At 30.3% G+C, this 25,374-nt stretch overlaps 2 protein-coding genes across 2 annotated transcripts in view; both read right to left on the bottom strand.

Annotated features, from left to right (window-relative positions):
* LOC143058032 (uncharacterized) lies at window positions 1-6,094 on the bottom strand. The gene is made up of 6 exons (XM_076231495.1): window positions 5,918-6,094; window positions 4,364-4,524; window positions 3,299-3,450; window positions 2,311-2,436; window positions 1,169-1,262; window positions 1-307 (listed from the first exon to the last, which is right to left on the bottom strand). The coding sequence occupies exons 2-6, from the start codon at window positions 4,494-4,496 to the stop codon at window positions 210-212; spliced, it is 603 nt and encodes a 200-aa protein (XP_076087610.1). The 5' UTR covers window positions 4,497-4,524; window positions 5,918-6,094; the 3' UTR covers window positions 1-209.
* A 5,509-nt stretch (window positions 6,095-11,603) lies between these two features.
* The window catches only part of LOC143059195 (vacuolar protein sorting-associated protein 8 homolog), a 57,660-nt gene continuing 43,889 nt past the window's right edge, over window positions 11,604-25,374 (bottom strand). The window contains exons 29-42 of the mRNA XM_076232685.1: window positions 25,038-25,177; window positions 23,453-23,537; window positions 22,785-22,883; window positions 22,086-22,225; window positions 21,157-21,313; window positions 20,479-20,568; window positions 18,826-18,886; window positions 17,841-17,938; window positions 16,679-16,760; window positions 15,773-15,855; window positions 14,659-14,906; window positions 13,712-13,904; window positions 13,148-13,216; window positions 11,604-12,721 (exon numbers count right to left, since the gene is read on the bottom strand). Coding sequence (XP_076088800.1) covers window positions 12,599-12,721; window positions 13,148-13,216; window positions 13,712-13,904; window positions 14,659-14,906; window positions 15,773-15,855; window positions 16,679-16,760; window positions 17,841-17,938; window positions 18,826-18,886; window positions 20,479-20,568; window positions 21,157-21,313; window positions 22,086-22,225; window positions 22,785-22,883; window positions 23,453-23,537; window positions 25,038-25,177 — 1,668 coding nt within the window. The 3' untranslated portion in view covers window positions 11,604-12,598. The remainder of the gene's footprint in view (window positions 12,722-13,147; window positions 13,217-13,711; window positions 13,905-14,658; window positions 14,907-15,772; window positions 15,856-16,678; window positions 16,761-17,840; window positions 17,939-18,825; window positions 18,887-20,478; window positions 20,569-21,156; window positions 21,314-22,085; window positions 22,226-22,784; window positions 22,884-23,452; window positions 23,538-25,037; window positions 25,178-25,374) is intronic.

The following is a 25,374-nucleotide window of genomic DNA, read 5'->3' as shown; positions in this document are numbered from 1 at the left end:
AAACCGACATTTCCTCATTTTCTGATTTTACAAATATTGCACATAGTTAAAACCCCTGCTTAAATTTTAACTCTTCTATACAAAAATGCAATAAACCACACAATAGGTAACTCAAGAACATGTTCATCATACAGCAATAGGCGGTCAGTAATTCCATCTCAAGGAAACACACAACCTTACAATAGACAATACAAATAATCGTGTTTATATCAGCAGCATGTCTTCTTCTTCCGATGAACGTATGAATCACATATAGACACAGTAGATGATCGTTTCTCTTTCTTACATCTTTCCACTAATGCAATACCTAATTAAAATAGATATATTTGATATATATATATATATATATATATATATATATATATATATATATATATATATATATATATATATATATATATATATATATATATATATATATATAGTTTGGTCTGAGGTTGTATTGTCAGACCATAGTCATAGGTTAGGCTATTGATTGGCGCCTTAAAATTAGTTAAACTCCGCCACATTCTGTACGTTTCTGTCCAAAGTCAGGAATCTGTGATCAGTGGTTATCGTTTGATGCTGTGTAAAATATGTTTTTAATCATTCATTATTTTGTAGATAAATTTGACTGTTAGTTCTCTCATTTGGAATTGTCATTTCGGGGCATGTTATAGCTGGCTATTCAAATGGGTCTTTCTCATTGTTGAATGCTGTACTGTGATCGATAGTTGATTATTTCGCTGTCATTTGATTTTTAGTTTAGACCTGTGTCATTAGCAATCATAATACATCTCCTTTTTTAATGTGTAATTGATCCCCGATTTCCGATTTTTCCATTATTAAACTCATTCCATGGTTTTGTGGAGTAATTTCGCAAGTCTCTCATTTGAAAATATGAATCCCATTTAAAATATAAGTGCGACAAAATTAAAACCCTTTATACAATTCATACAGTTTGATTGCGTACTTTGTGTTTATTTAAACAAAATCAATCTTTTCCCTGTCCATGCTATTTTGAGTGTTTTTTTCAATGATATTAACTTCACTAGCTAAAACTAATCGGTAATGTTTTATATATTAATGTTTTGTAGTAAATGCATGATTTTTCTTTTCAAGGGTTTATGATCAGCCATCTATATCAATTAATCCTGGTATCTTTGATGAGTTTATATTTCATACATACCAATATCATTAAACACTTTATCTATTCCGTCCCCTGATTTGGCAGATGTCTCTTCAAAATACAAGCCGTGGCCCTCTGCAAGTAGTTGACCTTCCTTAAGATAGAAAAGTTATCGCGTTAGTTCAAATATTCTAAAAAAAAATCTGAACATTGTATGGGAGAACCTAATTACTAGTTGTCATTTGCTTTCAGTATGTATCAGTACTCCTTATGATACAGTAAAACCTGTATAAACCGGTTGGCTACGGGACTATGAAAAATGACCGATTTGACATGGGGGCGGTTTATTCGGGTTCCGTTTCGACCGGAAGTTAATGACTTTTGACGTCCGATATATTGCATGTGAAAGTTCTGTCGTATGATCGCTGATTATTTACACTTATAAATTGTTTATAATACAGCTTACTACTGTACCCTTGTAAGTTTACGGTTTACACCTGAATAATACTAGTAGATTATCCTGGAAATCCATCTTGTGTAAAAAAAAAAAAATATGCTACCAAACGGTTTTGCAGGTAATAATGGATGCAATAAAGAGTATTGAGACTGCATAATTAGACCGGAATTCAGAATACACAAGGTCCGATTTACAAAGTGTTTTTAAAAAAGACTTTGAAGGGGGGAAATTTGACTTTAATTTTCGGACGGAATGGACAGGAAACTGGTTTTACACTCAAATCTTTTATGCTTTTGGCTTATTAAACATTTGGTCTGAACTTCATCTCATGATGTCGGAAATCAATATCCGCTTCGAATACTTCTTTGATAGATTGGCGTTTACATATCGTGGTATATATAAAAGTACGAATATCTTTGATGTGTAATTGAAACATAGAAATAAAAGAAAACGAGCCCTTAAAACTTATTAAATGTAACTTGATGTTCTAAAGAGCCAGTGTCGCTCACTCAAGTATATGTGCACAGTCAACAAAGGACTCTCTTCAACATTGTGGACGAGAATAGAATTCACAACAAAAATGTCTGCTTAGTTTCCTTCTATCTTCTAATTGGTTTAATATAAAATAAAGGGTATTATCATTATCGGAGATAAAAATTTATTAATTTGTATGCAACACAAAATTTGATAATCGACCAATGAGTCAAAATAACCCAAGTGAAACAGTAGTGACGTCTTATCTTACCTGCGTTGGAACCTCCCTCAGGTCGTCATCTAGGTCAATTTTGTTTCCAATTAATGCACATTTTAAGTCCCTAGGTCCGTACTGTTGTAGCTGTAACAGCCAACTCTCAATATTCTCAAAGGATTTCTGAAATGAATAAAATTGTACAATATTGTTTATTGAAATAAATACTTATAAAATATGAAAAAAAAAAAAACTAGCACTATCATTTGTTCATACCTTTGATAAGTCTTGCTTAAACGATAGACACAATGTTTAGAACGCAATATGGTCACCAGTTTAGGACATTTGATATAAGTTTTTTTAAGTAACGTTTGTGCGGGTTCAGCGATATATTTCTAAGAAATGTTTTATTTGGATTAGTATTCCCTTATCACTTTGTTCATTTTACCATTGTTCTGATAGTCTCTCTGCTATCTGTTTTACTTTAATTGTCCAATTGACATATCGTCACTTAATCAAAGTCTATTTTGAAAAAGGAACCACAAACCTTCTTATGTGTACAACAACAGATTCATATCTAGCTCCAAATTGTCTTTTTCTACAAGGACTGGAATTCGTACATACTCTGTGATATATGCTTTATATTCACGAGTAGTTGTAAAAGAGAGAAAAGGCCAAAACGCGAAATTTGTGAAAAATAACTTTGACGCTTCTGTTAAAGCCTGTGGTTGTCAGAACGTTTATAAGGCATTCCTTGTTATGTTTTTACCTTTGCAGATATTGTAATTGAACGTTTAATTTATGTAGAGGCAAATAATTTGCCATGGTTTAAAGACTGTTATTTTTATAGATCATGCGAACTTAAAACGATCGCTTATGTTTACGTTTATGATTAATTTTTATACACGAAAACAAGTTTAACTTGTGAAAAATAAGCAAAAACTAAGTAAATTATTAACACCATCAAAGCCAGTACCTTTTCAGGAAAGTTGAAAAAGTTAACACGAAAAAAATCATGTTTTCTTTAAGATTAATGTGTACTTACATGACTACTTATATCATAAACAGCCAATGCTATTCCTGCATCTCGAAGGTACATAGGAACTAAACTTCGGAATCTTTCTTGTCCGGCAGTATCCCAAATGTTAAACACAACAGTCTTGTCTTTAAAATCTAAAGCACGACTGCAAAAACTTGCTAAATCACAGAAAAAATACAAAGTGGTACAGACATTATTTGCACAAATACAAGATCATATAGCTGTTATAATAAACAAAAACCACCAAAATAGATAGTCCCTGCAGTGCTTGTAATTGTTTTTCTTAAATTGTTTTTTTTTTTTTTAATTATTTTGACTTTTATTTTTTTTTTTTTTTTGTAATATAATTGTTACACATTTTTCACGTTGGGGTCTTCAATAGCCGACTATACAATTGAGTGAACAGTTTTAGAAGTGTATACTTTGTTCAATTATGTTATCTCTCAATAGCTACGGTAATCTCTATTAAGTCTTTAATGTTAATTAACATGTAAAAGTAAGTTTTCCGTGTTTTCAACTATAATTGACCATTTCATTGTTCAGTAAATGGATAACAGAAATCAGGAAACTTTCTAAGAATCAGAAGAATATTTCCTTACAATATAATACACTTCTTTTTAAGTTTTAATTGTGTACTTTCCAACTTTATACTTCCGTAAATGTTCTTCGTATGAGTTATGAAAACAACAATAATTTCATAAGTATTTACTCCTTTAAATAATTTTAGCCTATGAATATATAGTAAATAATCCGATTCAGCAAAACATGCACTGTGGATTAATTAATTTTCGTGGGTACCAATTTTCGTGGATTAGGGAAAACTTACACGTTCGTCGATATTTAATTTTGTGGTTTTACCGAAGTCTGATTACAAGCCTATACAAATTAAGTTATTCTTTGAACAATTTCGTGGTTCATCAGTACCCACGAAATCTTCGAAAATTGGTATCCTATGAATAATTAATATACAGTATATGATAATTATAATAATAAAAATAATGATAATAACAATGACAATAATATTGTTCTGAAGTTTACAATCAAGAGTCGATATCCCTTTCTCCAACTTACCTCCAACTGTCTGTTTATAATGTTGAATGAATGAATTGTCTGTAAATCTGACAGCCAGTGACGTTTTCCCTACCCCTGCATCTCCGACAACTACCACCTTAACTTTGATCACAGGTAATAAGTTTCCATTCATTTCAATAACTTACATTACTATTTGTTTACTGAAAAGGACATACATTTATACACATATATATGATGTAAATATGGCATTACAAAAAGCTAACATCATTGTTGTAAATTGAAAACATAACCATTTAAGTGCATGTTAATAAAAAACAATGATAAATATCATAGTATACATAAGTGGATAAATACTGTATATTAATGACAATGTCCTGTTAGCTATCCACGGGTTATTGTATCAGAAACTCCTGTTTCAGTATCACAAGTCATGTTAATATATAACACATTCTAATTACTAATTTGGTGAATATAGTTTACGTATGAAATATGCAAATGAGCATACTTGTTCTGTCGAAAATAGAGTCGAGTGGTTGAGTATCAATTTGTTTTACATCTCATATCATTTGTCTCTTACATATCGAAGCATTAAAAAATGCATAAATATCATTTTTTTTGTAATCAAAATTTATGTGTCAAAATTGTGTCCATATACCGATCATATCTCTATATGACTATATATAACTTATGTGTACAACTTTTCTTAGAGTATGTCGAGAGATTAAGCATTTTTATATGATAAAACATGAATCAAATATTTGACGATAAGAAAACCTTGACGTGTCCTTTGATCTCTTTTTAAAAGAACAACTATAAACGTAGTAAAGACAGTACAGATGAATTGATACAATTGAGGCAGAAACGATTATGTTCTTCAAATTCATCGTTAGGGTTATGTGCGGTATCAATTTATTTGTTATATAAGAGACACATAATGTGAGCTCAGGTAATATAATATACTTGTTAAAATATTATGCAATAAACCATAAATATAAATATGAAACATAACTACTACATCCACTCTCTGATGTATGTTTTAATTTAATATCTATAATGAACTGTTGATTAAAATACTCACGAAAAATACCAGGCTTACAGTTTTGTACCCCAGACGCGCGTTTCGTCTTCAAACTAAGTATCAGTGATACTCGAATAAAAAGCATAAATGGCAAACTAAAGCTGGAAATGGTAAAGTAACAAGGGCTAAACATTCCTAACGGTTTTTTTCAAAATACATTTAAGGTTATGAATTTTGGAAGTGTACACTCATTAAGACTTTGAACAGTTCGAAGTTTTGTAAAAGGTTATGTTAATTTATAAATATAGCAATATCAATTTATTTCAACACATTTATATTGATAAAGTGAATTTCTGTTTTGATTTTAATCAAAAAGTATTTTGTTTCTACACAGTTGTACACAAATGCATCGTACATGCGATACCAAGTGCTGTTATATTATAAAAATATTTCTATATTTATTTTAGGATGACCTAGAAAGATTCTCTAAATGGTCATGGTACAATATGTACATGTGATTGAAATGCTATCAGTTCGTACAATTATTTCTAAATTAATTATTTAATTATACTTACTTAAACGTTTTGCTATCGACACACATGGTAAAAAGGTATTCGATAATAGAAAACAGTGTATTTTCCGTTTACAATTTCCTACACATAAATTTCACATCAGATATATGTATTTATATATTTTCATAAGGCATAACCTATTTATGTGAAACTGAATGTATTTATTTTCCTGTTTCAATTATCAGTGTATTAGTCACAAAAGGTATATTGTCAATAAATTTCCGGTACATTTGTCATAAGTACAATTGATTTTTATACTTGTAAGTTTATATTTAGATTTTTTGTTTTCGTTTTGGGTAAATCTAAACCTACACATTGCTGATGGTTTAAATATAATGGAAATGTTACTAGAAAGTTAAACGATAAAAAAGAAACAAATAGGGAAATATTAAAAAAAAAATATTTCGTATTTAATCCTTTTGTACAGTATTGACTATTGTAAGGTCAATCGCGGTTTAGGGCTGTGCCTACGATAGTGACTCGGTTTGATGTGAATGCAATAAAAAGAATATAACAATTATATAAGGTTACACCGGGCCTCCTAAATTTGGGTTGCTACACGTTTTACCTCAATTAAAATTGTTAACGTGATTTATCTTCACAAAAAGCAAACACAATTGTGAACTGGCGGATTGGTAATTAATAATTGTTCAATGTGCAGCGGCAGATATTTCTTGATATGCGGGCTATGAACAAGTAATGAATAGACATTTAACGTTTTATGTTATACTTAAATATACATGTCTGTAGGAGAAACAGAAAATACCAAATTTGAAGGCTTCGGTGTGACCCAGGAAAAACAATTGAAACAATTCAGTTTTTTAGCAGGGTAAAGTATTTGTTTTCGTAATTAAATCATGTCTCTCGATTTATGATTTAAGTTGACCTAGTTCCATCTTATAGTTGTTGTCCTCTTTGAAGTAATATTTCAAAGGTTATAAGTGATTATGGAGGTAAAGAACTAAGCTTAATAGCAGACGGGATATATAAATGTTCAGTCCGCTTTAGTAACAAGAGTGCACACGCTGAAATGTCTCGCCTTCTATACTTATCATTAATATTATGTTGATAGTCCTAAGTATAAAGCTAAGCTTCATTACAACTGTCACATAAACTTAACATTAACCAAGATAACTAAACAAAGACCAATGAACCTTAAAAATGAGGTCAAGGTCAGATGAACCATGCCAGGCAGACATGTACAGCTAACAATGCTTCTATACAACATATATAGTTGACCCATTACTTATAGTTTAAGAAAAACAGATTAAAACACAAAAACTAAACACTGTGCAATGAACCATGAAAATGAGGTCACGGTCAAATAAAACCTGCACGACTGACATAAAGATCATAAAACATTTCCATACACCAAATATAGTTGACCTATGGCATATAGTATTAGATAAAAAGACCAAAACTCAAAAACTTAACTTTGACCACTGAACCATGAAAATGAGGTCAAGGTCACATGACATCTGCCCACTAGACATGTACACCTTACAATCATTCCATACAACAAATATAGTAGACCTATTGCATATAGTATGAGAAAACCAGACCAAAACACAAAAATTTAACTATAACCACTGAACCATGAAAATGAGGTCAAGGTCAGATGACACCTGCCAGTTGGACATGTACACCTTACAGTCCTTCCATACACCGAATATACTAGCCCTATTGCTTATAGTATCTGAGATATGGACTTGACCACCAAAACTTAACCTTGTTCACTGATCCATGAAATGAGGTCGAGGTCAAGTGAAAACTGTCTGACTGACATGAGGACATTGCAAGGTACGCAAATATAAAATATAGTTATCCTATTACTTATAATTAGAGAGAATTCAACATTACAAAAAATTTGAACTTTTTTTTCAAGTGGTCACTGAACAATGAAAATGAGGTCAAGGGCATTGGACATGTGACTGACGGAAACTTCGTAACATGAAGCATCTATATGCAAAGAATGAAGCATCCAGGTCTTCCACCTTCTAAAATATAAAGCTTTTAAGAAGTGAGCTAACGCAGCCACCGCCGCCGCCGGATCACTATCCCTATGTTGAGCTTTCTGCAACAAAAGTTGCAGGCTCGACAAAAATTGACTTGTGTCTGCATATGGAGTATTATATCTCCAAGCTGATCGAAACGATATTACAATGCTTTTGTTTCCTACCATGGTTTAATTAAGGTAGCACAATACAAAGATTTTTCATCCCCAATCAGACATCTTTAAACTGATGTAATTCCACTCATCTTTCTTTAAATTTTATAAATGAGGTACCAAAAGAAAGAAGAAGGAATAATCTTTCAAATTGTGACAATTTCATTATGACATAATTATTACATAATTAATTGTTATGTAATTAGTTGCCATATTGTGATGTACACACTTGAATGAATTTAGCTTCTTTGTCATTCATAGCATCCCAAAATATTTTATAGATTCTTTCACAACACAGTTTGACCTCTAAAACTGTGTCTCAGATTTTTCCTATTGTATTTCATTCTCTCATAAATCTTCAATGAAGTTTGCAACATCAATTCATAAGAGACCACTAAATTCAATTGGGTATAAAATTTGTTCTATTGATGTTTTTGGAAATCTGAGACACGGTTTTGGGGGTCAAGCTGTGTTGTACAGGAATCTATAAAATATTTTGGGATGCTATGAAGAACAAAGACGCTAAATTCGTTCAAGTGTGGACATCACAATATAGCAACTAATTACATAATAATCAATTATGTAATAATTATGTCATAATAAAATTATCACAATTTGAAAGATTAATCTTTCTTCTTTCGTTTGGTACCTCATTTATAAAATATAAAGAAGGATGGAATGAATAACATCAGTTTAAAGTTGTCTGATTGGGAATGAAAAAATCTTTGTATTGTGCTACCTTAAAGGGGGTTCCTTACATCATCGAGAAGCTATTGAATCTGTATTTCCAAATGATTTAAGTAATCACTTAATACATTTTTTAAAACATTATTTATGATTTGGTTGTCTGTTGTATGTTACAGATAACCATTGATTTGTTCCACATGACAAAGTCCTGTCCTTTCCCCCTCAACTATGACATTCCTGTATCTTACAGATAACCATTGATTTGTTCCACATGACAAAGTCCTGTCCTTTCCCCTCTCAACTATGACATTCCTGTATGTTACAGATGACCATTGATTTGTGTCACATGACAAAGTCCTGTCCTTTCCCCCTCAACTATGACATTCCTGCTTGAATTTATTTATATTCCACAATGCTCTTCAACTATTTATTGGGTTGCCTTGTTTAGAGCGTCACTTGAGGAGTCTTTACAACTTCGTACTATATTTTGCCTTTTTATTGTTTTTTTGAATTGAGCGTCACTGACGAGTCTTTTGTAGACAAAACGTGCATCTGACGTAAATACAAAATTTCATTCCTGGGTTCTATGATGAGTTTATTTGTTTAAAAAATGCACGTCTGTGGTACAAACATTTAATTCTGGTGTATATGATGATAAAAACAATGGATATGAGGTATCCATTCATGACACAAATCAATATATGCACAACAAAAAACACACAAAAAACATGCACAACAATAAACACACAAAAAACATGCACAACAAAAAACACACAAAAAACATGCACAACAAAAAACACACAAAAAACATGCACAACAAAAAACACACAAAAAACAAAGAAATAGAGCTTTTATTGCTGTTCTTCATCTAAAAAGGTGAGGCCTTCAATAGCAAGTTTAAGATGGCACCAGCTTGAGCAGAATTCTTTGCAAAATCTTTTGAAATATTTTGTAAAAGAAAGGCATACTTACATACATTATTGTAAGGGCAATAATGGTTAGGGGTTGTGACTATGACATAGTGAATAATTTGATGTAAATATTTTTTAAAAGAATATATTTGTTTTTATGTTACACTGCTGCGTTCTAAAGTTAAGAATATAATAAAAAAAAAAAATATTTTCAATTACATCCTGTCTGGCTGAGAAAAAAAAAGGATTCTGCGTTGTAACAATTATAGTTTTTATTAGCAGGGTTGACTATTTGTTTTCTTATATCATATTTTTTTATTAGTGCTTTGAGTTGGCCATGTTTCATATTATAATTGTTGTCTTGTTACAATTAATATAATAAAGTTTGGCATTTACCCCATTAAATTACAACATACTATACTTTAACAGGTAAGTCTACCCTGATTGGAAAATGAAGGTAGTCTAAGAACTAAGATTTACTGAAGACGAAATATTTTAATATTCTCATTGTAAACTATTCATTCCCTTTTTACCAAATCCGACCAGTGGGTGCATATATAAGGAGTATCATTTCACCAACCTGATACGATTTTCCAATTCTTTCGTTTCCTATCAAAGTTTCGAAATTCATAGGAGTTGCTTACCTCATATGGAAGCTATTGAACCTATCGTTCCAAATGATTAGTTTTAGTAATCAAGTTAAATGAATCATCATTAATCAATTACTGTCCTTTAAATTTATGTATTGATTTAGCATTAGTTTTAAGTGATGAATTTTCTGATATTTCTTTTTTTATAGTCACTGTTATTTGACCAGTTACAAACTTTTCTTTGTTTACAGTTGGTCACATTTTAGTGTTTGTTAATTGGCATATGCCGATAGTTTATGGTTTTGTGATATTCACAAGATATGATCGAGGTTGATTGTTACTTGCTACATGTCAAGTGGCAAATATTTTGTATACATGACGAAAAAAATTAAAATTTTAATACAGTGAAAATGTTTTGCCTTTTCTGTTGACTAGGAAGGGAAATAATAACAATACCACTAGGAAATTATGCATGACCATGTTTTCCTAACTCAGTCAATCTTTGAGGTGAATGATGTATCTTACTTAGTATAACTGATCGTGTGAAGGAGTTTAAATCCAAAAGCGAAGAGCCTTTCTTGTGTCACTGGATCAAGATGATATATAGAAACTTTAAAAGTGTATAAAATATGTTTTTTGAACTTAAATAACATGCAAATACTGCTGATGACTTTGATTTGCGACACATATTCACTATAACTATATAACTTTAATAAGAAATATGATGATTTGAAAGTTATGAAAATGTAAATTCTATGTTAATATCTAAAAACTAAATACACAGAAACTTCTGCTAAACAGTATTTGCTTTCCACTATACTGATGCTGATGTCTTCATCATTTGTCGGTTTTGATCATGTTGATTGCATGTTTCACAATAGATGAAATCTTTGGGAGATGAAATATAGTTATTATTAACAACAATTATATGTACTCCTCACAAGCCAATCAGAATTAAAAAGAATAAGTTGATGAATAAGTTTGTATCCACCATTAAGGTGGTTCATAACACTACAGGGAGATAACTCTGTAAAATCAGCTGAACATTTTAATCACATTCTATTGTTAAGAAAATATGTATCTTCTCAATGATCAAAATAAGTGTTTGCCAAACTGCTATATATTCAACCAATTTTTTTCGATAATGTATCTTGTTCATTTTAAAAAAAAATTACTACTTTTTCATAGGGTCAAAGTAATATACTTTGTAAAATTTTTATGATAATTAAACAAGCCCAATTAATTTTAGTAAAGGTGTTAGGTACCACCTTAAGTAAAAACAACCATGTGAGGCAGAGTGGAAACTTGTCATTACAAAGATAACAAAATAAATATATATATAAAGTCATTTATTTGACAAACATAACTCATATCTAACAAAATGTATGCTTGCTGCTCCCAAATTATACCATATGGATATACTATGGGGAAATTGCAAGCACACATTTAACATTTATGTAATATATATATATATATCAATTCTTATAAATTGCACATTCCCTTTACATAAACAATTCATACAATAAGATTTCTTCTGGTGTTTTTGTTAATTCATTGACTTTCATTCAATATATACCAATTTTCATTGATTTTGTTGGTACAGGTGAAACACAAATTAAAATGTTCGATGAATTATTTGTAATATTCATCGGCTTTAATGCACACTTAGGAAAAACTACAAAATCAATATCTACGAAAAAATTCATGCTAACCTTAATCTATGAAAATTGGTACAAATGTACCAACGATAATCGATGAATACTATTAATGTATCAAATGACAATTTTCTCAGTTACACTTGACCTATTAACAATACACACATATAACTCCTTACACTAATATAATGCCCACATGATCAAATTAATGAACTAATAATGTGTACAAGAGTCAAATACATATATATGTATGTTTTTGTTTTTACACATTGCACACACTATTCATGCTATTCCAAAGTTGTTTTTTTAAAAACATCAGTACACCATTCAAAATGGCATATAATACAGTTACAGGTAATGACCTTTTAATGTAAAATGTTACTTTTTGACAAATTTGAAATTGTGGCATATCTGAAAAAGATGTTTTTTTCCACTGATTTTAACTATTACCTTGGAAATGAGTACATGGACCCCTCTTTAAAAAAATATATAGTTGGATTGATAACAAATGACACAGTTTCTGTCTTGAACACACAACAATAAAATGATTATCACAGTCTTAATGTAACATTTTGTAGGCAGTGATCACAATACAAGAAACATTTGTTCTTCACATTAAGTCAGTCATGTGGCTACAGCATATCACAGCTGTTCTTACTATGGCACACATTATATCAAGAGTTGGTTGGGGCAATGGGAGGTGCAAGTCTGAGCTGAAAGTTTTCTTGGTGAAATATCCCTGATGAGCCTCTAACTGAACGAGTGTCTGATCTGGAGAGTTCTGTCAGTATGGCCATCTGAAGATAAAAATGCATAAAACTTCAGTACAAGAATAGCAATCATGTAATGATTTTATCTCTATTACATTTAATTCACTGTCCCAGCTTTAAAACATGAAGACAATTTTTTTTTAGATTCAAATGCTTAATATCAACAGATGTTACAATAATAACTTACAGTTCATATAATGCAACAATTTTCATTTTCTTTGTAGTTTAAATTTCATGATGTTTATAGTCTTTTAACTCTTTTTTTTTTGTATTTCTTCCCTGATCATGATCTACTATTCAAGACAAATGACCAGCTGGGTATATTTTTCCGATATAATAATTATAAAGGAAGACAGACCCCTTCAAAATGTTTGTCAGTTCACAGAAAGTTGAATACTTCCACAATTATCATCAAAAACTTATTTTACATGTTAAGGAACATCTGATACTTACTCTGGACGGTGTTTTCATAGCTTTCCTAACAGCATCAATGGCTTGAATATGTTGTGAATCAAGTGTCATCTAAAATGATTGACAAACAGATTTGAAAAAGCACCACACTGATAAAAGCATAAAAATGTTGATGTCTAGATCAGTTCTTAAATAAATTTAAAAAAATCTTAATCATGGCGCTAAAAGTTATATTTAGGAACACATCTGCCAGTTGCTTCAACCTTAGTGTTGACAGGCTACTAATACATAAGATAAACAACTTAAACCACTCAGCCGCCTAGGCCCCAAATCTCACTTTCAGAAGTTGTTAAGTAAATTTCTAGTTAATTAGGAATCTCTATGGCTAAGTTAGTAACTTTTAGGGAAACTGGTATTATGACAAATGCATGTGTTTATCATGTATGTTATAAGTAAAAAAAGGAATATTTGTTTAAATTGTTATTCATGGTCTAATGAGAAATATGTTATGTTGGATGACACATTATTATCATCTTTTACTGCCAGTCACATTATTATCATCTTTTAATGCCAATCCTTTCAGACTGGTTAAAATACAATACAAACCTCTTTAGATTTTTCTTTAGTTTGTTGTAGAGCTGCCTGATTAGGATTAGATAATGACCTATGGAACCTTGTACTTTGGATACGCCCCCTTTTTGAATGACTACACAAGTAACACGCCCACATTTCCTCCCCATCCATCACATGGACTGATCCTACTGACCTCAAACATGGTAAATGATAACTATGCCCACATCTGAAAAATCAAAATATTAAAATTTTAATACATCGTATATTGTAATTTTATCTTTTAGAATATTATTTCAAATCTTTACATATATTCCTGAGATTTTAAATGATACTTTTAGTGTTACAATTTGCAAAGCTAGTAAAAGCTACTTAAAGATTTAAGTTCTTGATTCCAGGTGAAGGTCTTTGGTTTTCTCTTGGGAATCTGTCCTTCTTTCAAAATCAAAAACTGAATGCCACAAAAGAGACAATATTTCTAAAAGTGGTAATTAATTGATATCAAATTCTTAACAGCTTCTTTTACTTTTTCCACCCTTTTGAAGTTTTAAAATTTGTTCAGCTCTTAAACAATTGCACTTGTTTTAAGGTTTCAAATGCCATTGAATAGTTGAAAAGTGCAACTGTTGTAGTAAATTTAGTACAGTTAATGTTGTTATTTCAATAGGCCTAGAAATGCAGACAAAAAATCGAAAAAGATTAGAAAATATTTTTTTGTCTTTGATAAATTTTTATACCATCCTATTGAGTGATTTAGGATTTTCACAATTAAGCTGAGAGAATGTATGATGCTATGATCATACATTATGATGTTGCCTAGGAAAACAGTTCTATATAGAATATCAATGGGCTTTCAAAATATAGGATGAATTTAGTAACTCATAAATTCCTTGTCTTAAAAAAACATTGATAATCATTAAATCTTACATTGTAGTAATTAGCATATGGACATTATTTATTAATAATTTCATATAAACTGTTACCTGAACACAACTACAGAATCTGTTTCATTCTGATTAATAAATAGTTTATTACACAGATTACAGTTATCTCCCCTTGGAATGTATCCTCTGACCGCAGCACTGGTCAAACTCTTCAGATGGACGTGTATGTCATGGTTCAGTAAGTTTTTACATGTTTTCATCAAGGTCTGTTCGTAATTATAAGTTTCCAGCATGCCTAATATGAGTTCTCGCACTTCACCAAATTTTCCTGTGTTGTATGCTGGGTCCTTGAAAAGAATATAAGAAGATTTTAGAATAACTTTTATTGTATAGCAATATAATATTTCCCACAGAACGTAACCAAAAGTTGATGTGCAATAATTCTAATATTGCACTAGTGCAATAAATCTTCAAAATTCATGACGTCATCAACGTTTAAATCTTAGTTTAACCCTATTTTTACTTTCAAATATTATATTGCTATACAATAAAAGGGTTATTGCATGAATATTTGGGAATATTGTCCCTCGTAGAACATACATTGCACTCGCAAGCTCGTGCAATATAAAATTCTACTCGGGACAATATTCCCCAATATTCGTGCAATAACCCTATATTACAACACATGCATAATAATACAATCAACTTCAGCTTCTTCTGTGCACAAAAAAATATGCATTTACAGATTTAGCATTAGTTTGAAAGGTCAAATTTTCATTAACAATTGAATGCATGAAAACTTAAAAAGATCGAAATGAGCTTACATATTAAATATCAACAGTCACTATTTTACACCACATATTAATAAGAGAGAAGCCAAATTTAGTCTAATTCTTCTGCTTATAGAGTATAACAACTATTTTTTTTTCTTTTTTGAAAATAGAAAGACATTTTGGATTAGATAAAGTGGATCAAAACCAAATTGTGTATTTCAATAGTCCATGTTTTTTTCATATTAAATTTAATGTGAAAATAGGTTATTTTCATTGAAATTAAAAAAAGTAAAACTTATAGAAAAATGTATGCACTATTGCTTTGAATCTAAAGAGCATACTGCATTCTTAAACTACAATTCAATGTGGAAAATTTTGTTCTCCCTGCAATTGTTTTTAAATTTTGAACTAAACTATTCTAATAATCTATTTGTACATACTTGCATAATTTTCTGTAGAATAGCTGGTAAGGCTATGTAACCCATCATGCTGTTTAATATGTGATGAGTCAGTTTATTAAAATCTGTAAAAATATTTGTTTATACCATTTATAAAATATCAAAGCACTGATCAGGAGGTTGAGATTGCTCAAATTTTTAATACTTTCATTGTATAAAGCATTTTTTTTTAAATTGGACACACCATCTCGTGTCCCTAATTGTTTATAAAATTGTTTATAAAACATATAGGTCCATATGCACTTCACTATTTTTGCAACTTGTGCAATATCTACAATAAACAGTATTTACTCTCTGATCCGTACTTTGTTTAGTCAGTGTTGTTGTTAATTTTTTTTTATGCTTTTTATTGATCTAATGAGTTCAGTCCAATTCAACTGATTTTTATAGATTGTTCTCAAGTTGAAGGTGTGGCTACACCACTGTCCCAGGTTAACATATATATGCATGGTTAATTGGATGGTTCCCAAACATATTCAACCCTGTCACATTCCATATGTGCCTGTCCCAAGTCAAGAGCCTGTAGTTCAGTGACTGTCATTGATTCATGTCTAAAATATTTATTTTTCCTAAATTGTTTTGCCATTTATTATTTTAATACCCTTTTGAAGAAAATCCAACAGATAATTTGGAAAATTGAATATATGAGTATATAAGTAACAAATTGGTCACATGATTTCAATTGATCTATGTTACATATATACAGTAGTATAACTGACAATGACCTTTCATTGAAGCCAAAAAAAGTAGCAGGAAACTTTTCCCTGTACAAAAGGTGCTCTATAATTTCAAACTAGCAGCAAACAGAAAGTGACTGCAAAGCAGAAATCAAATTGCTTACAGGCTAAAAATCAATATTATCAAACTTCAACATAATACCATAATTACCGTCTAGTACATCTTTGTTATCTATATCCTTTAACTTTCTCTGTGGTGTCATAACTGTCTCTAACAGTGGAAACCATAGTGCCTTAAATAAGTTTATAATATAAGGGTCATTAAAGCTATTCTGTGTATTTCTCCTATGATAAATTATTATATCTTTCTACTGAGCTGAAATAGAAAATTATTGTCAGAAACTAAGGCTGCACATGTGGTTGTCGATGTAAACACCAACAAACTTATAGGCAAATTAGTGATAGAAAGATTATCAATGGTCTGTCAAACTCCAGGATGTTTCGTGGCAACTTCAATAATCCTTCAATGAGATTGAAGATGAGAAACACCTTTTCGCTAGAAAAACCATCAATTATCTACAAATACTAACCTAGACTATAGAGTTATATGAATTATTTGTAATTTCCTAAACCTGGCAATGTACAGGTGTATAAATGGTGAGGGATACTATAAGTTACACAGTGTTCAATTGTCCTAATACAAGAACTTATCAGGTAATTAAAATTCATATCAGAATCAGATGAGTCAAAGCCAAACCCCATATGAATTTTATTGACCCAATAAATTCTGTATTAGGACAATTGAACACTGTGTAACGAATTTATCCTGATTTTGTTATATCACATATCATTATATTCAAATTCAATATTAGGACAAAATAAACCAAATCATTTTAGATATTTAATCCAAAACTGTGAAAAATCAAAAATATAAGGAATATTAAGTAACTCTAATTTTTTTTTTAGGTCAATTGTATAAGGGAGATAATTCCAATTGACATAAAAAATAGGAGATAATTCCAATTGACGTAATACAAAATTTTACTAAAATTTATTAGGACAATATCAGCCAATCAAATTGCGAGAAATTACTCTAAATCAGGATAAATAAAGAGGCATGAAATTAGTTTATCTAATATCATAAATAGGATAAATCTTTGAATTGTTTTCAATTGACTATTTACTGATTATAGTAAATCCAGGACCTATTTTGATAATTCAGCGAAAAATTTATCATAAAAATGTCAAATACAGATTCTTTATCTTCAGAACTTGTGAGGGAAATATGAAAACTGACAATTCAAAGCTCAACATTTTTGTAAAAGGTAATTATCACAATGATTGAAATACAGAATGCACAAAATCATAATTACCTCTCTGCTGGCTTCATCCATTTTCCCAGAATTCCTTTGACAAAGTTGTATAATGACTATAGCGAGAGTATCAATCTCAAGGAATAAAACATTCAAGTCTGAAATAAACATACATTTAAGACTTCACTGAGAATTTTTCATTGTATTTGTTTCACAAAATAGTCAATGTTTGAAATTTTTTCCATGACACTCCTTTCTTAACAAAAAAGTAAAATTCTTTCAAAAATTAATTACAGTGTTTACCTTTTGTTACAGTAAATTTGATGTTCACATATTTGCAAAGAAATTAATGTATCCTTAATATATTTGCTGCTTAAAACATTCACAATCGATAAATGAAAACATATCAGAATATAGAAAGATCTAAGTAGATATTAGATTCTGTTTAATTTTTAGAAATATACAATAACTAATCAAATTTAAATAGAGAAAAATATTCAACGAGTGATCGAACATCACATTAATTAACAAATGTGCGTAATAATGTAAATTATCAGTGTTGTTGGGTCACAAGTTGAATATTTTTCGATATTTGAATTCTTTTATTAGTTATTCTTTTTATTACATTGCAAATTTGGCAAATGACTTTTTTTATGAAATTATTGTAGAAAATGTAAATACTCATAATATGACCGTGATTTTAATTTATACATGGTATTAAATATAAAAAATGAAAGTCCGTTTTATTGAAAGAGGTGGAATAATACTATTAAATATATTTACAAATACAAAGAAAGTCTCAGTGTTGCTAATGGACAAGTATTTTTAGAGTGATAAAAATCTCTATTTGATTTCTTATTTGCAATCCTTTTTAGTGTATATTTTTAAATTTAAAGAACACAGATTTTATTCTACGCATTCACAATTTGTTTTGATCCAAAATTATCTACGATGCCTATTGTTGTATTACATCAGAGGAATGACATAATCACCTTTATTTCACTGGGAAATCTATGCAATTCATTGAAACCAATGTAATAATTACCTTTGTCTGTATTTCCACCTTGCATGACATCAACAAATAATTTCAACTTGGCCTGTAATTTCTAAAATAAAAAATTAAAACTTGTTCTATTACAAAACATTATTATGTATTTAAAGCTGTTCTTGTTTATATTGAAAGCTTCTTAAAATATGTGGACGCTGTGTTTAACATTTTGTTTGAATTCACAAGATTTGATTTTTTTAAAAACTTTAAATGGGCACTAGCTATATATATACAGTCAACTCTCGTTATCTCAAAGTCAGCCGGACCAGAGAAATATTTCGAGATACAGGTAGTTCGACTCAAACGGAAACCGGAAGTTTGACAGAACAAGGGACATAACTCTTGCTTAGCTTGATAAAGCTAAAATAAATCGAGGTGAATATGGGAAGGGGATGGATATTCTGGTATCAGATCGATGTATTTGTATGCTATGGTTTCTCATTATTATAATAAAATTATCTTTACTTATTCAATTGTTTCAGTTACAATTTTTTCCTAACGCTTTTATTCGAGAGAGTAATTTCCAATCGATAGTTTCGTTATTCAGGTCGTTTATAGTTGACAAAATTGTTTATTCTCGGAAACAAGAGATTTTAGAAAATTTACATTTCTCTTCATTTTGTTTTATCTTCTTCTTTCTTTTCAGAAGAAAATACAACAAGATTAAAGAAGCCGATTGAGTATTTATGAGGTGATCATCAATGGAAGTCATAATCCTTACTTTATACACACCCAAGCTCATTAGTGTAAATCACAATTAATTGTTTTGTAAACATGTTAAATACTTTTTCATGAACATTAACAATGTATCACCAATTATTTATAAAAATTCTATAAAAGATAATCTTAGTTTAAACAGTATTTATTAATGAAAAATGTCAAGACAAATATTACAATGTTACATAAAGTTCAAATATGGGATTCGGAAACAAGTTTGGAAAAACTTTTATAAATCCGTCTCCCTAAAAGATAATCTTAGCTAAACACTCTTAGAAATAGCATGTCATAAATCAATACAGTGGTCAGTGACTGGAAATTTAATTACACGTGTATATTGTCAGATTAACTCTTCAATCCATTTAAATGCCGGAGGTCATGTTTTGACATATGTGTACTAGTTCGAGATAAATAATGAACTTTGAATGCTTTTGTTAACCTTGGGATCGTAAATTTAGTTCGACTCAACCGAAATTTCGACTAATCCAATTTTGACTCATCAGGAGTCAAATTACATACATTTATATGGAACAAAGTTCGGGACCACGTGAAAACTTCGACTCATCCGAAATTTCGAGTCAACCGGGTTCAAGACAACGAGAGTTAACTGTATATGAGATATATAAAAAATCTAAAGTACATATATGAACTTTTTTTATTCAATCATTAATGGAAGTGGAAAAGTGAAATAATAATTGGTTTTTAGTAGCCTGTATGGTTCAATTTTGTCAAATTAATCTGATAAACATTGATAATGAATTATTCCACCTCATTGAAACTGAAAAGTTGCAAAAGTAAAAATGAGCTACATTTCCAAAGGAGAGTATAACTTTGATATTTAATAGAACATGAATTACTATAAAAAAAAGTTAACATTCACTATCTTTCAGTAGCAAATTATTCACTATGTAAACTGAAGTTAATCAATCATACCTGTAATATAATACCAAAAGCTCCCTGTATGTCCCCAGCTTTCTCCAGAAGAAATGCAGTCGCTTCAGACAGTTTGTATTTTCTGCATATCTGCCAATTAAAAAAAAAACAACCATGAATGAAAAAAATTGTGTTAAAAGTCTTATGTATAAGTATTTTAGGTTACTCTCGTCTTCTGATCAATTCTTATATAATTCATTTTTGTTTATTTCTGGACATGTGTTTCTGACATCCAATATACTGATAACAAAAAAGTTTTAAAAAGTTTTCTGAATTATTTTTTTTTATCTACAATGTGGTCTTGAGTTTCCATGTTCACCTTAAAATGCAGGAAAGTAATTGATTTGAACCTTGCTAGGTCAAAGTAAGGAAGAGAAAATTGGTATTTGGTGCTGCTTCTTTGCTAAGCAACCAACATTTAGAAGTAAAAGACTGGTCTGCTCATTTCTTAATGAAGACTGTTACCTTGTGAATTAGACATTATAATTATATCTCAGTAAGTCAGTCTAGTTTTATATTATTCATATTAGCAAAGATCTGATAAAATAGGCAGCATTAGAATCACCAAATCCTGCACCCCTAACAAAATTATTTAAAAGCAATTAAACATGCAAGTTGATCCTGTTTAACCTTGACTGTTTATCCCGGACTAAATTTCTACATATAAACATGGTATACCTGTAATGTCTGTTCTAGTCTGTAACCTTCATTCATCTTGATGTAGTTGAGAACTTCATTAGGTTTAAACTGACACATTAAATCTATGTACAGCTCAAACACTTGTGGTTCTATGTTGATGCCACGATCTTGGTGGATAGCACTACTTCCTGTGTCCCTATCAAAATATGATATACTAAATGAAGAGTTGATAAATTATGAAATAATGTAGAAATCTATAAATAAGTAGAAGTTATCTCTCCTTTCTAAATAAATTATTCAGGATTCCTTTATTTTTTTGAGTATCAATTTTTGGGGATAGAGGAAAATTTTTTATTTTCATGGACGTTTGATTTCATAGTTCCCTGTTATATAAACTGAAAAGAAAATTTTCCCTCTTACATAATATTACAAATACCACTAAATGTAACAAACATTAAAAGACTGTAAATTATTTTGAGTAATGAATGAAAAAGACAACCACCTTGGTTTATGGACATTTTATTTTAAAAATTATATCTTTTGAAATGTTTCATAATTTTTATTAATGAAATATTTCTGTTTTTGTTTTTAATGGTTTTTCATGTTTTTTTGTTTGCGGTTTTCTATTTTGGATGGTCTTTTGTATAAATTTTCTCCATTTATCACCTTAAGCATTGTGTATCAAATTATAATTTTTCTTAATTTATTTTTAAAGAATAAAATATATATCTACCAAAAAGTTGTAAATTTAAAGAAAGACCTAGAATTAATAAATTATCAAATAATACAGGAATCATTAAATAAGTGATCACAGTTATCTCCTCTTCAAAATAAGCTCTGAACTTGAAATGAAAAATATATGGATTTGCTTTACATCTTTTGTAAATGTAAAACAGCAGCTGTTTTTCCCCACGTGAAAAAGTATGATGAGATAAGCAAATAATGAGGCCTGATTTCATATATCTTACTTGCATGACATGACACCCTGTAAAAATTCAAACAATATCTGGGGTGTGTCCTCTAATTGTTTACATATGTCACCAAGGTTACTAGCAAAACATCCAATCACCATTTGAGCTGCTTGTTTACAATCTATGGAAACCAATTCCTGAAAATTTAATTTGAATCATGAGTTTTTGATCTGCAAATTGTATATCTACTACAAAATCCTAGTCTATGCCACTATCACAAAACATCCACTAGTGGTTTAAGTGGAACATTTTAATACAAAGTCCATACATGTGTTATTTATACACTAGGTTATATGCACAAGAAATTCCCTTTCTATCCTTTTTTGTTTTTGTGAAAATCATTTTCTGGTTCTATTATCCTTCATAGTGAACATGGTGAAAGCAAGTGAATATCCAAATTTACTTTTGAATGTTCAACCAGACGATTTTTATTGTATTCAGTAAAATTTATATAATGTTACTGTGTTGAGAAAAAAAACAGTCTTGCTAAAATTGACTTGGCCTAAGCAGCTCAGAAAATTCTCTCATCTAGCATTTCCCCCCAATACCCCTCCTGAACATAATACTTCTCATGTGCTTTGAAACTTGTTACATGATGAATTTACTTCTTTCAATGATAATTTATAGGTATACCTGTTTTAATTATCAATCCAATGTCTGATTTTAATATTTCTGTGAATTTTTTTTAAATATTACCTGTAGATTTCTCAAAGCCTCCTCCTTTAGAGCCTCTTTCTCAGTGCTGGAATATCTGTCACTGTTTAATATACTGGTTATATAACTGAACGCATGGTACTGGAAGGAAAAACAATATACACAGTGTTACTGAATAAAATGACATTAAAGACAACAACCTCTGTTAATTACAACAAAGTAATTGTTTATTATAGTATATACATGTATCTTTTGCCAACAAGTGTGGCATCTTCAGGACATCAGTATGAATTGAAATACTAAAGTACAAAACGTGCAATTGAGTGGTGCTCTGGAAGTGCAATGTCTGATGTCACAATGACAGTCATGTCAACAGTATTGTTAATTTGAAAGTAAAGTATAAATGCAGTTATTTATATACATTGTATGTTTTCTTTTTTCTATATATACTGAGGTCAACAATGTGGTAAATATCTATTCTGATATTCTCTAGGGAGGTTTCTAAGGGTTACTATATATAGAATATATTAATAAAGGTTAATGACGGTAATATATATACTTTAATTTAATGTCTTTCATGAGAATGTTGTTATTAACAGTTTCAGTCTTACATTTGTACAACTATTAAATGGACAAATGAACCTCACACTTTATGGTAAATTCAAGTACTGGTATAAGATTATCTTAGAAATGAATGATAATTGTTTTACCTTCCTAGCATAGTCCCTTAGATAGCAGGATAAAATTTTATCATATTGTCTTCTCTTCTCATATAACATTTCACAAACACGGTAGCTGGAAATATAATAAACATTACATTATAGTTATAACATTTCACAAACACGGTAGCTGGAAATATAATAAACATAGTATTATAGTTATAACATTTCACAAACACGGTAGCTGGAAATATAATAAATATTACATTATAGTGATCATACAAGAAAAATTATCATGATTATTATGTCACCCGATCAACAATGTCGGGTGACATATTGCTTTTCCTCTGTTTCTTTTTCTGTATTATTATTATACTTCCACCTATTTTGTCCGGCATGTTTTTTGGAGTGAAATGGAACCAATCTTAATGATAGTTCACTATAAGGTGGAACAAAAAATTTCGGGGTGCAGGTGGGTCTAAGACCATAAAAAATGGCTGCCGTTTCCATGGAAACAGAATAATTGTGAAAATTTCCAGTTTTTGGTTTTGGTGAATAATTTGGAGATTCTTAAACTCAGAATCATCATATTTTGATACAATGTAGGTGCCAGCCATATACTGGTTTTAGATGATTTTGGCAATCATTGGAACTACTATGTTGCCATGGAAACTGCACCAAAAATTTCAAAAATATCAAAATGCTCCAAAATTTTTGAAACTTCATAGTAACGATGAGCAACATTGGTAGATGTGCAATTTGGCGTTGGAATTTCGAAAATGTCTGCTGTTACCATGGAAACAAGTCGAAAATGGTCAAAATGCTTCAAAAACCTTAAAGTGGCATTTACTTTCTTAAAATGGTAGGTCAAATCCATTGAAATTTTGATGGTATTTTCCCTCCCATGTACCAATGTGGTATCTGCCATTAGAAATTTGGAATGGTATCTGTTACCATAGAAACCAGCCAAAATGTCAAAAATTTCAAAAATTTCAAAATGCTCCAAAATTGATGAAACGTAATATATTTGTTGACTGTCAAGTCTGCATGAGACTTTTGAAGTTGGAATTTCCAAAATGGCCACCGTTGCCATGGAAACTGCAGAAATGTCAGATATTTTCAAAATGCTCCAAACTTAATGAAACTTAATATAATTGTTAACTGGCATGTATAGATGAGACTTTTGACTTCGGGATTTTCAAAATGGCTGCCGTTGCCATGGAAACAGAAGAAATGTGAAACTTTTGACAATGCTCAAAACGTACTAAAAATTTACAGAAAGATATATCGCAATGCGTTGATCTGCATTCACTTTTAAATTGTTTTCAAATGGATGCCGCTTAGTGGCAATAGGGGAAGGGTGACATCCGCTATTGCTTGCAATGGCAATTCTAGTTGACAATTGTTTTTTAAATTTTCAAATAGTCTGATGTTCTGTCCCCACAAAATCCTGCTGTTTTTACATTTTACTGATTTTTCATGGACAGTATTCTTAATATTTTTACTGATTCTATTTTGCACGAAAGCAAGAAATATCTTTACTATTATACATTAGTACATTTTTAAAGGGAACTATTTTCACTTTTATTTATAAAGTCCATTGAACAATTTGGTACAATATGTATATAAATCTTACAATTTAGCATTTTCTACTAGGTACAATAGTCTTTCTTCATCAATCTGGATAAGTCCACCTGCCCTCAATAATTCCATTAATGCCTGTTGTCTTTCTTCATGCCTCGATTCATCATCTGGGTTAGACAGGAACTCAAGCACCTGAAAGAACAAACTTTTAAAATAAAGACAATAGCTTTATAGAGAAGTAAAGTTATAGATAATCGCTGATCATCTCAATGAGATTTATTTTCTCGCTTGAGCTGGGACGGCGAAAGCGAGAAAGTCAATCAAGTTGAGAGGACCAATGATATTCTATTTATCGCTAATTTACCTATGACGAAGTTGTCAATTTCATG

This window comes from Mytilus galloprovincialis, chromosome 14 (genome assembly GCF_965363235.1).
Source record: "Mytilus galloprovincialis chromosome 14, xbMytGall1.hap1.1, whole genome shotgun sequence".
NCBI classification, from domain to species: Eukaryota; Metazoa; Mollusca; class Bivalvia; order Mytilida; family Mytilidae; genus Mytilus; species Mytilus galloprovincialis.
The sequence above is the reverse complement of the archived record's forward strand: the minus strand, read 5'-3'. Positions and strand labels throughout refer to the sequence as shown.